Source organism: Trematomus bernacchii, unplaced genomic scaffold (genome assembly GCF_902827165.1).
Source record: "Trematomus bernacchii unplaced genomic scaffold, fTreBer1.1, whole genome shotgun sequence".
NCBI lineage: Eukaryota > Metazoa > Chordata > Actinopteri > Perciformes > Nototheniidae > Trematomus > Trematomus bernacchii.
The window spans coordinates 11,893,709-11,908,489 of NW_022987593.1; the positions used below are offsets into that span (position 1 = coordinate 11,893,709).

Below are 14,781 nucleotides of genomic sequence, written 5' to 3' on the forward strand. Positions count from 1 at the left end.
CCCTATATTCATCCCTTCATCCCAGACTGTGAGTTTGATTCCCGGGTGAACCGTGCCAAACTAACCACTGAGCGTTTCAGCCTTCCTCCAAACAAGATGGCCGCTCAACCTGAAGCAATGCATTGTGGGACCAGGGTAACGACGATGGGTGTGATGGTCTTCCACAAATCACTTTTTTCTTTCTATTGTTTTTTGTAAAAATGGTATTTGGCACTTTATCTAACACCCCTGTTACATATATGTACATAACAAACATGTATTTTAATCTGCTGATGTCAAATAATAAATATGATAAATGAAATTCATTGACCTGTGTTTTCAGCTGCAGGTTCTCCGGAAAACTTTTATCCTCTGAAAACTAATGGGACTTAAAAAAGGACTTTTGTTAACGCTTTATTTTCTGGGTCCATGCTTTTTGGGGTTTACCTGCAGTGTGTGATATGGGTTTTTGGTGCAAGTAAATGGTCTGCAAAGGCTAAAATCACAAAGTTCCCTGCAGAGGGAGTTTCTCTCTCCCGCACGTTTTGATTTGAGTTTTTTGTGCATGTCGCAGCAACGCTCCGGGACGAGTAGTGGTCTCAACTTTTAGGCAGGAGATGAAGAATAGGATGATGCAGAATAATAGTGTGTGTGCGGCTTTGCCAGTCACACGCAATAACAAACCGAGTTTCAATTTGTTTTGCTTACAGACATAATTTGTATTTATTTACGACATATGGCAGCGTAAAACACTGTAGCACTGACAGACATTAGGCACACAAGAACATACATATTCACTTTGGCTTTAAAGGTCCCCTATTGTACTAATTTTCAACAATATATTACAGGTCTCAGATTTATACAAATCATGTCTCTGAAGTGTTTGGCTCCAAACACCAAACAGATCATTGCATCATCCGATAATCCCCTCTGTTTCAGCCCTGTTTGAAAAGTGCTGATTCTGTGTCTGTAGCTTTAAATGCTAATGAGCTGCTGCTGGCCACGCCCCTCTGAGACATGATTGGTTTAAAAAACACAATGGTGCTCTAGGAGGAGATTCAGGTGATAAGGTGGGGGGAGGTTACCTTGGTTGGTGATTGGCTAATGGTTACACAAGACAAAAAACATTATGACATCATAAACTTTCAGAATCTCTTTACACAGAGGGGACACATGTTTATGTAGAAAAGACATGAAGAAGTGGATTACGCATAATAGGTGGCCTTTAAGTCGTTCCGAAATATTCTGACAAACTTTAAGTGCAGCCTGTTTTTAACTTCTGACAGTGATGGATGATTCAGATTCAACGAATGTGTTCCTCTGGGCTCAAAACACAACTTGTATATAACATGATGTCAGTGCAATGGTACCATTATGTTTCTTAACACTTGAAGAACCTGAAGCAAAAGAAAAGGCACAACAATACCCGCAAATATAAAACATTTTCTCACACATTTATTCCTTAAGACAACCTCACTCTTAATAAATACATATTAAAAAACACAACTTCCATCTTAAGGCACTTTGAGAGAAGGCTTTGAACATAATGTACGTGCAGACATGTAACCAGCTGCATGTCAGTAGTATTGGTTCAATACACACCTTATTATCAAACTGCACTTTAATGCAGGAATAGCAAAATACTGAAAGTAATCTCCTGAACTTTTAACATTTGTATCTTTTAAAAAGAGTTGCTACCTCAGTAATTGCTATCCTTCCAAGATGATTTTGGCATTAATGTATCAGAAAACACTATCTTATAATCCTGAAAATACAGAGATATTTTTAGTTTGTTTCTTTGGTTACTTCAGTACGCGTTGTCACAAGTTTCCCACACTTTTGTCCAGTTTTTTTTCACTTTACTCTTCAGATCCTGATCTCTTTTTTTTTTTTATCCGAGTATCCAACGTTTTTTCAATGTCTGATCAAAGAGGTCCAGTCAGGAAAGTTGTCGATCTCCCCGGTCTCATTCAGATGTTGGTCTCCATGTGTCATTGTCAGTTTGTAGCGTAGACGCACCTTTCGCTAAAGAGAAGAGGGAGACATGTAGTTGGATAACTGAACACATCAATGATCAACAGCAAATGAACATTGTGTTCATGAGGTCACAGTGACCTTTTTTTTAAATCACAAATCCAAACAGTTCATCTTTCGGTCCAAGTGGACGTTGAAGAAATGTGTAAAATTGCGTTTAAGAAAATTGTATATATGAACATAAGGGATGCAAGGCCAACCCTGAACCATAGTGATGTATGAAGTATGCCATGAAAATGTTATAGTATAGTATACCATAACAATATCACATAAAATCAAAGAATAGAAGGAGAGTATTTGACAAAAATTCAGTGATAAAAAATGTCATATCTCTTGAATGCTTGGTGCCAACACATCTAACTTTGAGACAAGACGTGTGTGTGTGTGTGTGTCCTAGCATTACTATCCTTGTGGGGACCTACATCTGTTTACACAGTCACGTGTGGGGACTCGCCTCCCTCATGGGGACATAATGGAGGGAATCATTAATTTTAGGGTGAAGACTTAGTAAGGGTTAGGATTAGGGTTAGGCATGTGTTGGTTACTGTTAAGGTTAGGATAAGTCTCAGTAATGTCAATGTAATGTCCCCTGAAGTGATGTATACATGGTGTGTGTGTGTGTGTGTGTGTGTGTGTGTGTGTGTGTGTGTGTGTGTGTGTGTGTGGTCATTAGTCATATTATACTAATGCTGGGGGGGGGGTTTCATGTAATTTAACCGCCCTGTTACCTCACCTTTTGAGGGTTATCCAGCAGGAGGACCTGAGAGACGGCAGGTGGAGGCAGCAGAGGGTTGTACGGAGGGAGGTGAGTCCCAGAGGCCGGCTGAAGCTTCACTAACATGGTCTGAGAGAGGAGAAATAAACTGACAATTATATGGATATTCAACTCATTAATGGAAAACAGGTCAGCACAGCTTAAACCGCTAAAAGATCAGGAAGAAAGTGTGTGTGGGAATGTGCATAACACATTGTTCATGAGATGGAAAATCTGAAGTGGGTGTCTCCAGCAGGGGGCGTCAGTGGCAATAAATTAAATCTGATATCATCATGGGTTATTTTACAATTAGACAAACACACAACAGTATAACAGACTAAATATGAAAATACTACAATAAACAAACAATTAGAAACATGTACAATTAAATGTCATAGCTAAATCTAGAGGATGTATAAAAACAAACAAAGTTGAGTTGAGTTAAATCATGGGTATGGTCTCTAGTTTTAACATGAATTTCACGGTAAGACTATTTTGTGATTCTTAACTTTTCCAGGAGTTGCTTTACATTTATGAAGAATTACTTTTATGTAAAAACATACTTTGCAATAAATGTGATTCAGATTTCTGATGAAATGTTGACTTTTCAAACACGTCAATCATAAATCAGATGGTGCAAAAAGAGCTTGAATTCCCACTTGCTCCTCATGTTCAAAAGGTTGTTTTGAAACAACAACGTACCTTAAACTTTCACAACGTTTTACAAGTTTAAATCTGCAATAACAATCTGTACCACTGTCTGATATTGATGATACTCGCTCACACACAAAAAAAAAAAACTAATATTGTATTTCCTTTTTTTAAGAGATTTTTTACCTTTGGAACAGCAGCTTGAAACAGGAAGTCTTTAACTTGGAGGGCAGATGTGTTCACGGTGGAGGAGACGACCACACCGACACAAGGATAGCCCGGCGGAGAGTCTCTGGCAAAATGTAGAGAAACGTGGACGCCGCCATGATCATACACAGTGATCGGCTCAAGATTACCTACAAAAAATAAGAAAATAACAGTGATTTTGACGGTAAATTCAGAAGTAAATAAACACGTAACAGACAAAATCACTAAAAAACAGTACTGTAACACACAGAGTAACACATATTTCTCCTTATGAACTCACTGGGTTTGATGGAGTGAACGGGAACAAAGATGTTTTTTAATAGTTGTGGTGTCAACAAGCTCTCCTTTTTTTCTGGAGATCCCGACATTTCACTGAGTTGTTTCTGATTCTCGGACAGTGATCCTGACTCTGTGAATTGTTGATGTTGAGGGAGTGACCTGAAAAAAGAAGACATCGTCAAACATTTGTTTAGGATATAACAAAGATGGCATTTGAGCAGTGGTAAGAGAAGTACTCAGATTGTGTACTTAAGTTAAGTATTAGTACCAGAGTGTAGGAATACTCTGTTGCAAGTAAAAGTCCTGCATTCAAAATGTTGCTCAAGTAAAAGTACACAAGTATTAGCATCAAAATATACTTAAAGTACCAAATGTACTCGTCGTGCAGATTGGTCCATTTCAGAATAATATATATGATATGTTTTATAATGATTGATCAGTAAAGTGTTATCAAAGCTGGTAAAGGTGCAACTAGTTTTAATGACTTTGTATACTGCAGGGTAGCTTGTGAATTTACTCCAGGTAAATGGCAAATGGACTTATATAGCGCTTTATCCAGTCTTTACGACTCCTCAAAGCGCTTTACATGCTACATGTCATTCACCCATTTACACCCATTCATACAGAGCAGTGTACCTTACTCTAGGAACTAACATTCATACACATTCACACACCGTTGGCCATGCCATCGGGAGCAACTCAGGGTTAAGTATCTTGCCCAAGGACACATCGACATGTGCATGGGCTGGGATCGAACCCACAACATTCTGGTTGAAAGACGACCGCACTCCCTCGCAGCCACAGTCGCCCAGGTGGAACTAAAGTCTGATTTAAGACTTGATTATATTTCACATCATTCATCCACATCTGTAAAGTAATTTAAGGTATTAAATACATGTAGTGGAGTAAAAGTACACGATTTACTTCTGAATTGTAGTGAAGTAGAAGTACAAAGTAGCATAAAATGGAAATACTCATACAAGTATCTCAAAATTGAGTACAGTACTTGAGTAAATGTACTTAGTTACTTGTATGTATGTATGTATGTATTAACATTAATGCACAACACAACACAAAGAATCGTGATAAGGATACATCTAAGTACCTACATTAACATTTGAAAAGGTGATTATTTTAAATAAAAATATAATAGTATAACATGTTGTAATTATGTTACAGAATGGCCAATATCTTTGACTTTCCATCGTTATCTGGGATTATATTTTTAGTGTCTTGACTTGATTTGGACAGTCCTACTATACATTATTTTATGTGAAGGATTTATTTTGTGCCATATTGTGTATTTTTACGTATTTATACCCAGAGTATTTTCACTGTCTATCCTCCCATAATCATTTAAATACAAATTATTCACCAGCACATTATTGAAATTACAATTGGGATTAGAGTATAAACTATATCAGTAGATTTTTTACTTTTTGTATTTCTCAATATATATATATATATATATATATATATATATATATACACAGTACGCGACAACCAAAGCATTACTGTGTCTCCAAAAGTGTATTTATTTTCTCCATCTTTACCAGATATTCGTCCCATTCGATGTCGCGCTGCTGCCCCCACATCCACGAGCTCTCAGAACGACGCCTCTGCCTCCGTTCTGCTCAGCGTGATTCATCTGAAACTCTCCATTTAGCTGAAAAAATAAGAATTAACGGTGTTAAACACACGAAATAAAATCTCAGTTAAACTCTTTAACGTAACATCGGAGCCTCACCTGCAGCAGATCTTCAGAGTACGACCGTGAAGTCTCTTGTTTTGAGACGCGATTACTTTTTAACTCTGTAATCACAGGACAGAACAACATCACATTATAAGACATTACTTTCACAATCAGAATCAGAAAGCTTTATTTGCCTTACAGCGGGAACATTTACATTGTTACGTCATAGGAGATAAGAACACATCCAAAGTAAAAAACATAAAAAGCAGCATTATAAAAGTAAATGAATGTGTATAAGCAGTATTACTTGCACTATTTTAACTATTGTATGTGTTTTATTGTGTTGCACTGTTGGAAGAGCCTGTGACCTAAGATTTTCATTGACATATCTACACTGTAGCTATGTACACATGACAATAAGAGCCTTGAATCTTGAAAAGTAACAGCCAGTAATAACATTATTTTGCACTAGGAGCAAACTGCAGGTCTACCTGGCTCATTGAAGTCCTGGTCAGCGTCTGAGTTAAAGCTACTTTCCAGGAAAGAGGGAAACATGGGAGAAGATGATTCAAAAGATGGCGGTGAATCAGCTTTTCTGTGCGTCTGTGGAGAGTCCAGTGCTGACAGGTCGATGAGGTGGTAGCTTTTAATCTCTCTGGGACTCTTTGGAGCTGGAGGAACAAGAAGAAACACGTTCAAATACAAAGCAGTGCCAAACACAAGGTCAAACTTATATCCACAGGGACGTAAACAATGGAAAAAAAGGGGAACAAATCAGGCCTACCATTATTTTTCCGCTCCATTTCATCCTCACTTCTGCTTCTTTCTCTACCGCCGTTACACTCTCTCTTCCCCACTTTGTTTTTGTAATCGTTTACTACAAGTGTTAGCTCGTCGTTAGCCGCCAGGATCTGCACCAGAGCTACGTCCTCGTCCATCGTTTCGCTGGCCAGGCGGAACAAGCTGGGCCTCAGCCGGTCGCAGCGCTCGTACAGGGCCTGCAGCGACAAATCATGAGTTACACTTCTACACAAACACATTATCCTCCACAGTGAGAGGAAACATGTCTCTGAGAACATATCTGGAGGTTTATTGGGCCCAGACAGTATTATTCTTATATATATTATTTTGATAGTCTATATCAATGTAGGACTAATACATAAAAATTACTTTAATTTTAGTCCATAAACATTTCAACATTAAATCATTCAAGCATTTTAAAAAAAAAAAAATGTATCTGACAAAAAATGATATATAAATATATTGTTTTCTATTGTGGTCAAAAAAAGTTGCAAAAATTTGAGGCACATTTATTAAAGAAAGTTGATTTAATATTAAAATACTAAATAATTCAATCAATAAATTACTTCACTGAGGTTTTGTTGAGGATCTTTTTTTATTTCTTAAGGGTCATGATCTCATTAAATATGATAACAGGTGTACTGTATAAAGCTTATTAAAAAACTCTTAGGTAGAGAATGACATTCAATACGCTGCTATCAGGGTCACATATAACTCTTGTTACAACAGCATTTATTTTATTTAAAAGTGAAGCAACTTTTGACCAGAAAATCACAAATCAGTGTTTTGTGGTTTTACATTTTCAGCGAAGTTGGTGTGTGAACTCTCAAAGTAAACAGCCAGTAGAGGGCGATACAGAACCAGGACTCACAACCAATCTAGCTTTTGTGGTCTGCCCTGAACAGCTGTTTTATATCTGTGTCTCTGTGTAAGATGTGTATTAAGCAGAGGTGGGAAGTAGTAGAGTACAAATACTTTGTTACTGTACTTAAGTACATTTTTCTGGCATCAGTACTTCACTCCACTACTTATTTTTCTGACGACTTTTTAACTCTTACATTTTTTACACAAATACCTGTACTTTATACTTCTTACATTTTCCAAACAGGCTGGTTCCTTTAGTTTGAATGGCGTGATCATTATTATTTAGAGTCATTGCGTGCCTATTGATTTGAACACGATCCGTGTATCCATCATTTCCTGGTCTTCTCTAAAGAAGAGGGACCAATGAAAACGTTGTCATGTTGCCGTTGTTCAGCATGGAAACATTCATTAGCTAACAATGACATTATTGTTCTATTAATATAAAGGGAGGTCAGGTACTCTTTAAAACAGCTGCTAGTTATGGGTACTTTTTACTGAAGTACATTTCAAAGCTCATACTTCTTAACTTTTACTTGAGTAAAGAAGTTTAGTCAGTACTTTTACTTTTACCAGAGTATTTTTAAACACGAGTATCTGTACTTCTACTTGAGTAAAGGATGTGTGTACTTTTGCCATCTCTGGTATGATGTGTGTGATGTGTATGATGTGTGTGATGTGTGTGATGTGTGTGATGTGTGTGATGTGTGTGATGTGCACTGACCTTCATGTCGTCGCTGGGCTGTTGCGTCGCTCCGGTGATGGTGTTCTGCTGCAGGAGCACTCGGAGCTGTTTGGTGCTGCTCTCCACATCCTGCAGAGCGGACTCTCGCTTTGTCACTTTCTCTGCTTTCTCCTGCTCCTAAAACACACACACATCAAAACAAATGAATATCAAACTCATACAATCAGAAATGCATGCATGAACAGATCAGCTGCAGCACTGCTCACCTCCTGGATGGTGCTCTTAATGAGTCTGTTGGCCGTCTCCAGGTCTTCAGGACGAGCACTTTTCAACAGTCTGGCTAATAACTGAGGACACAGAAACACAGCTTTAGTGTGATGAAAGTTAATGTTACATCATCAGCTATTAAACACACTGACTCACCGTGGCTTTGTCCTCCTGGTCAAAAACGGACTCTTTATTTCTCTGTGTCGGAGGCGCCATTATTAATGTGTCCGGCAGTTTGGGGTCTTTCTTTACAATACCTGAAATAACAAAATCAAGGGTAATATGGATTAAACATTGGGAAAATAACTTACAACTAGGCCTGCATGTGATGTCTTTTCTTAAAGGAAATACAATGTCTAATGTCACGTTATATTACAAGATCAACCTAGAACAACAACAATAAATAAATCCTCTAAACAAAATCAAAATGTTGAATTCATTTCAATTTTAGAAACTGCTTTTTCGCAACACATTTGAAGAGTTTTGGACAATTCAACACACTGTAATGTAACTGTGGAAACAACCTACTACTACTTATATTAATTTAGCCAAATCTTTATCTGTATCAGTGTAAAAGTTTGATTCAACATTATAAATGAAGCTTTGAACTATTCAGTACATCGCCAGACTACTCATGAAGTTGGAATCAAAACAAACAAACAAAAAGGTGAATTTGAAGTTGCATAAGAAGTGGTGCAAAAGATAAGGCCCTTAATCAAATATGAGTTGGCACTTTACACCTACAGTAGATCCAATCAAAACAACTACAAACACATATGTACGGGCCAATATATCAAGTGAATAACTTCAGTGTATTTTATTATATATGTTGGATTGTTGGAGGAGCTCAGGTCAGAAGATTGTCATTGCCATTTCTACACTGTAGCTTAGTGCAGATGACAAAAAGAGTTTTCTAGTGCATGCTGAACCCTGACCTTGTTTCTTGAGCATGCCGTAGGCCTCGAGGATCTTTGGTTCTTCTTTGAGCCACAGAGTCCAGCCGTACAGGATCTCCGTCACTCGGTCCTTCACTTTCTGAGGAGTCCACGCTCCAAAGTACTGCTCAATCAAACATTCACCACTTTAGTCACATCACTGTTGTTCCTCAGAGAGCATTTAAAAAAAAATGTATTAGCCTTTTAACTTTTATTCATGTTGATCGGTATCATTCTATTACTTTTCTATTTAATCAATATATTTGTGTACATATTAATATGATGCATATTTATGTTGTTTAATAGATTCAATTATTTGTTAATTCACTATTACGTTTTTAACTGAAAGAGCTCAGTAGGCTTTTGTTTACATTATTGACTATCATTTTAATATTAGTATGAGTTTACCAGAGGAGAGTCTGTAAATCAAAACGTTTATAAAGTGTATGGATCAAAGATTTAGGCCCAATCCCAAACCACGCCCTACACCCTACCCCTACACACTCCCCCTCCGTGACGGAGTGACACTCGCAGCTCAACGAGGCTCCCTCCTGTCAGATGGAGGGAGTAAATACAGCGACAAGCTTTGGGACAAACTCCCCTCTCTCCGGCAGAAACAGGAAATGCCGTAACTGTATGTAACAACGGTTTCAAATCAGCATCTCTTTGACAAAAAATGTAAATTAATAACTCAAATAAAACTCCAAACATCTTTCATTGTGTTACTTTTTTGTAAAGCTCTTTTAGTTTTAAACCTGATTTTTATAAGCTTCTTAGTTTTTGTAACAATCTGTAAATAACACAACTTTATAATAAAATGCACACATTTACCTTTTTCTAGACTAAACACAGGTATGATCCTAAGTTAAAAAAAACATGAGGTTATCATGAGGTTGTTAACATCGCAGTTTATCAGCGGATGTTTGCTGGAACTGTTTGTAAACAGCGTGTTTCCTGACGGACACACACAGCGTGACTCCGGTCAGGTAGAGACCGGTCTCAAGTCAGCACCGATGCAGACTCGCTGTTTGAGGGCTTGATAGCCCACTCCCCCTCCACACCGCTCCACACTCATTGGTTTGGAACAGCACTTAATGTGGCGGACCCTCCGCGCAAACGGAGGGGTAGTGTGTAGGGGTAGGGTGTAGCGCGTGGTTTGGGATTGGGCCATAGTGTGTAGGATTTGTGTGGTTGCTTCACTTATCAATTTTAATTAAAGTTAGTGTTTGAATCTTTAGCTTTACATTTATTCATGCCGTCTTCTATATTCCCAATGGATTTTAAACGGCTTCTCAAAACTGTTTTTGTACTTTTAAAAAAAAAAATCTTTGAATTTGACTGTTTATTTCATTACTCATAGTTTTTGTTAATTAATTGTACCATTTGTTGGTTTCTCTTTGCTGTCTTGCATGAATCACTTTTAACTTAGGTTTTGAAAAGTGCCTTATAAATTAAGGTTATTATTATTATTATTATTATACATATAAATAAACGCAGCACACACACACGAATCTCAAGTTAAAACAATCACATTATTTAGTTTTATATGGCCTGAATTAACTCCAAACAACAAACACATATTATTACCTTTGATTTAAGATTTGATATTGTCCTCAAAAAAATGAAACTGAAATGCACAGACAGGAAACACCGGTCTCTCCATAATTACCTTTGGAGTCAGCAGTTTGATGAGCTCGTTCAGAAAGCGAAACTTGGCGGCCTCGCTGTGAAACCTCTTCCCACAGTTGTTCATACACGTCTCGAGGACCTGGAAAGCACCAAATCATGGAACATCATCATCAACAGAAGCTTTTTCAAGAAGTGAAAACGAAAGAAAAAAGAGTCTCCTAGCTTTGACACGACAGAAAAAACAAAGACATTTTTGTCAGTGCACGTTTTCGCGGTTAACCTTTAAATGTCACATAACGTGCGGGACATGAAGCTTCCTTTTATTTTGAATTACCCTGCATATCTCTTAGAATAGAATAGGGAGGGATGAAACCCTCTTTAATGGTCACACATGCAGAGCACACAGCACACACAGTGAAATTTGGCCTCTGCTTTTAACCCATCCTAGTACAAGGAGTCTAGTACTAGGAGCAGTGGGCAGCTATTGTACAGCGCCCGGGGAGCAATGGGAGTGGGGGGGAAGGGGGGTGTCCGGTGCCTTGCTCAAGGGCACCGGACGTACACTTTGATGTATACATGACTGAATATTACCGGACGTACACTTTGATGTATACATGACTGAATATTACATACCATAGCTGTCACAGCAGATTCAATATGCAGATTAAATCCCCCTCATCACTTGCTTCTTGTGGTAAAAGTTAGTCACAGATATTCTCCACAGGACCGCCCCCCCCCGGTGTTAAAACAAAGGCCTTTGTTTCTTAATGAATGGTCCGTAAACCTTATAGATGACCGTGTGTAACCCGTGATGAATTGCATTAAATGAAAACACATACTGCATGTGAACACATACTGTACCACACTAGATGTATATTGTATTTCCTGTAACTTACTATTACATGTATGGTTCAAATATAAAAAGTAGGGCTAAAGTAGTGGCTTGCTGCTTCTGGGGACTTCCCAGACGAACAAACAGGATATTTAACAATAGATTAAATTAAACTGTGAATAACATGAAGACATGTGATACTCACAGTGAGAGCCTGCAGAGACTCTTTCTCCTGTGGCGACTGGATTTTATGGGCAAGAAGGCGAATGGCTACCTGTGGTCTGAAAGTGGAACAAAAATTAGGTTTAAAATCACATTTAAAGGCCTGGGTAGAGCGAGAGCAAAGAACATGTTATGCTGACAAACAAATAAGTACTTTTCCCATAGCTTCCACACATTGCCATGCTTGAGTTAAAGGTGGGGTAGGTAATTTGGAGAAACCAGCTCGAGATCGCTAGAATTTGAAAATACACAGCTGGAAAAAATCTGCCACTTCCTTACAGAGCCCCTCCTCCAACACACACGAACGCGCACATGACCAATGAGGGCACGAGATAAGTTTGTGCACAGATGGAAGGCTGACAGGCAGGTAGGCCGTCCAGTTATTTTAGCCGGGCTGGCTAAAATGATTGGTCGTGCTTTTTACAGTACCACGGCTTCCACAGATGACTTTTTTTATGGATTTTTTGTCAAAGCACTTAAGATATTCATTGCTATCGGGATGTTAAGAGCATTCCATGGAATATAACAAAAAGTGTATCTCGAGCCGGTTTCTCAAACTTACCTACCCCACCTTTAAGCTAATAGATAGGAATAAAAAGCTTGAAAAGTGAATTTAACATACAGTATATTCTTGCTATAGATGCCAATGGCTCGCTTAAAGCTACTGAGGCGTTGATAACTGTTTCTGATGCATGTTTAATGAATTAAAGCAGAAGATACCAGTTAACACTCACACTGTTTATTTTCCTGTCAACTTCTTGTCAATTAAACTCAAATTATTTGTAATAAGATACAAACAATGAGAACCACGAAAGGAGGGGGTGGGCGATATGTCCCCAAATAAAAGATTATACTCGATCTTTCCTGCCAGTTTTGTTTGTCTTTCATTTAAAACAATGGAATAAAATACTGTGCAAATGATCGGTAATAATATAACCAAATATTCTCTTCATCTTGGTGTGTCACTCTCCTACTCTGTTTGTCTTAAATCAGGTATATACAGTAAATATTGGAATATATATATTGTCATATTGCCCAGCCCTAGTTCCTACTTACAGTAAGTGCTCATTGGCAACTAGACTTGCTTTTAATTAACGTTACATTTATATTAAAAGGGTCAAAAGTGTAAAAGGTGGTGCAGACTTCCTCCTTCCTCTTGCACAGTCTTGAAACTGAGAAGGTGTGATGGCAACATGGACGTGAAGCAACTCTTTCTCAAACCCCAAAATTGCGTTAACTTCTAGAAGCACGAGGCCTTCCTTGAAAACGTTAGCCCATGCAGCACATGGAGTAGGTACAAATAAGGAGAATCTTGTTCAGTTTACCCGTCAGTTTCTTGGTCTACGAGCTGGTAGAAGCTCTGGATGCAGTCCCATCTGTCCTGCTCATTGTTGGGGTCTGTGGCCTGGTCTGAAACCAAAAAGACACCAGAGAAAAAGGTTAAACGACCCCCAAAAACATGTTTAAAATGTGCCACAACTATATTAAATACATGCAACAAGCAAAACAACTTTGATGAGGAAGTGAAACACACAGAAAAACAGGGAAACGATACATACTTTACGGTGTGCTAAGTATATTTTCCAGATGTGGAGTGTAACAATATATTCACTTTTCCTTTCATTTATTTGTTTAAGGTTAAAATTGTGTCATTTTTTAAGCTTGTTTTGTTCAACCGATGTTTCAAAAGACCAGTAATATTTTAATTTTGCTTAATAAATAACCTGAATGATGAGGTTTGATGAGTATTTGTAGTTAGTTATATATTATGATCTTATCTTAGAAGCTTAAATATATGTTTAAATGCAGTTCTTTAATTCCTAATTGTGTATTTTTCCATACTAGTATTCCTACTTTAACAGAAATAAAAAAGTAAGTTCATCAAGTTTTATAAAAATGTTTTGCCAGAATGCGCGTTCACGTCAGGAGCACATACATATATAGAGCGCTCGTCGGGTACGCGCACGTAACCAACTTCCTGCTGAAACTGATACTTTCTGCACAAACTCATTTAATTAAAGTTAAAAACATGAACACATTCAGAATGTATTCGCCAAAGTATCGCGATATTATGAAAACATAAGTACAACTGGCGTCACTAACCAAGTTAGTAAACAGCTGCGTTAAAAAGTTCAAATACGTTGGATAAACAAGTAAGAAGCTAAGAAAAACACCACATTTGAGTTATTTTCTCCCGTTTACTTACTGAGCCATGACTCAAAGGTTGCCGTGTTGTCTCCGGTCGCCATGTCTTCGGTTCTCCTCGGTTCTCCTGCGGGTGCTGAGGTGTTCACTAGCCGCTGTGCGTCCTTCTGGGGGAGCGGAGGTGTCAAACTGCAGGCTGTCTGCAGAGACATGTGACACTCACACCCCGTCACACTCCTGACACACAAATTATATTACACACACACACGCGCACACACACACACTCGCAAACACACACATACACACACTGCAGTGGAAGAAAGAAACTACAGTACATATTAAAATAGCGTACATAGTTGTCTTAAATAATATTATTCTTTTACATTTAGTAAGATGTAATTGTCCCCTAATAGTGTATATTTTACTTTTTAGTTATGTTTTATTTTCTGTTTTGAGATGTTTATATGTTGTTTTTTTTTCTAATATTTTTCATATTCACATAATGTGCAATGCCTTGTATACATGCTGCTTTGGATTATTGAAGTCAATCTTATCTAATAATTTATTAACATGTCTACTTATTTTTAAATATGTATATTTTAAGTTTATTTATTTTTGTTTGACACCCCTGTTTTTTAGTAACAGGGGTGTCAAACTCAAATACACAGTGGGCCAAAATAAAAAAATGGGTAGGGGAGGGCCGGACTGGTTCAATGTTTATTGCAAAACGTATTGAAACGAACTTATTGCACATATTAAACCTGGAACAAACAAAGCTTAAATGATTGCCTATAAAAACAACATTAA

General features: G+C 37.8%; 1 protein-coding gene across 1 annotated transcript; it reads right to left on the reverse strand.

The window, feature by feature from the left end:
* Positions 1–1,412: 1,412 nt before the first annotated feature.
* Positions 1,413–14,174, reverse strand: LOC117482312 (ADP-ribosylation factor-binding protein GGA2-like). The gene is made up of 16 exons (XM_034130396.1): positions 14,036–14,174; positions 13,155–13,239; positions 11,813–11,888; positions 10,816–10,914; positions 9,147–9,270; positions 8,368–8,468; positions 8,211–8,291; positions 7,984–8,121; positions 6,382–6,595; positions 6,089–6,268; positions 5,652–5,716; positions 5,458–5,570; positions 3,906–4,063; positions 3,605–3,774; positions 2,747–2,857; positions 1,413–2,004 (listed from the first exon to the last, which is right to left on the reverse strand). The coding sequence occupies exons 1-16, from the start codon at positions 14,076–14,078 to the stop codon at positions 1,894–1,896; spliced, it is 1,869 nt and encodes a 622-aa protein (XP_033986287.1). The 5' UTR covers positions 14,079–14,174; the 3' UTR covers positions 1,413–1,893.
* Positions 14,175–14,781: the final 607 nt, after the last annotated feature.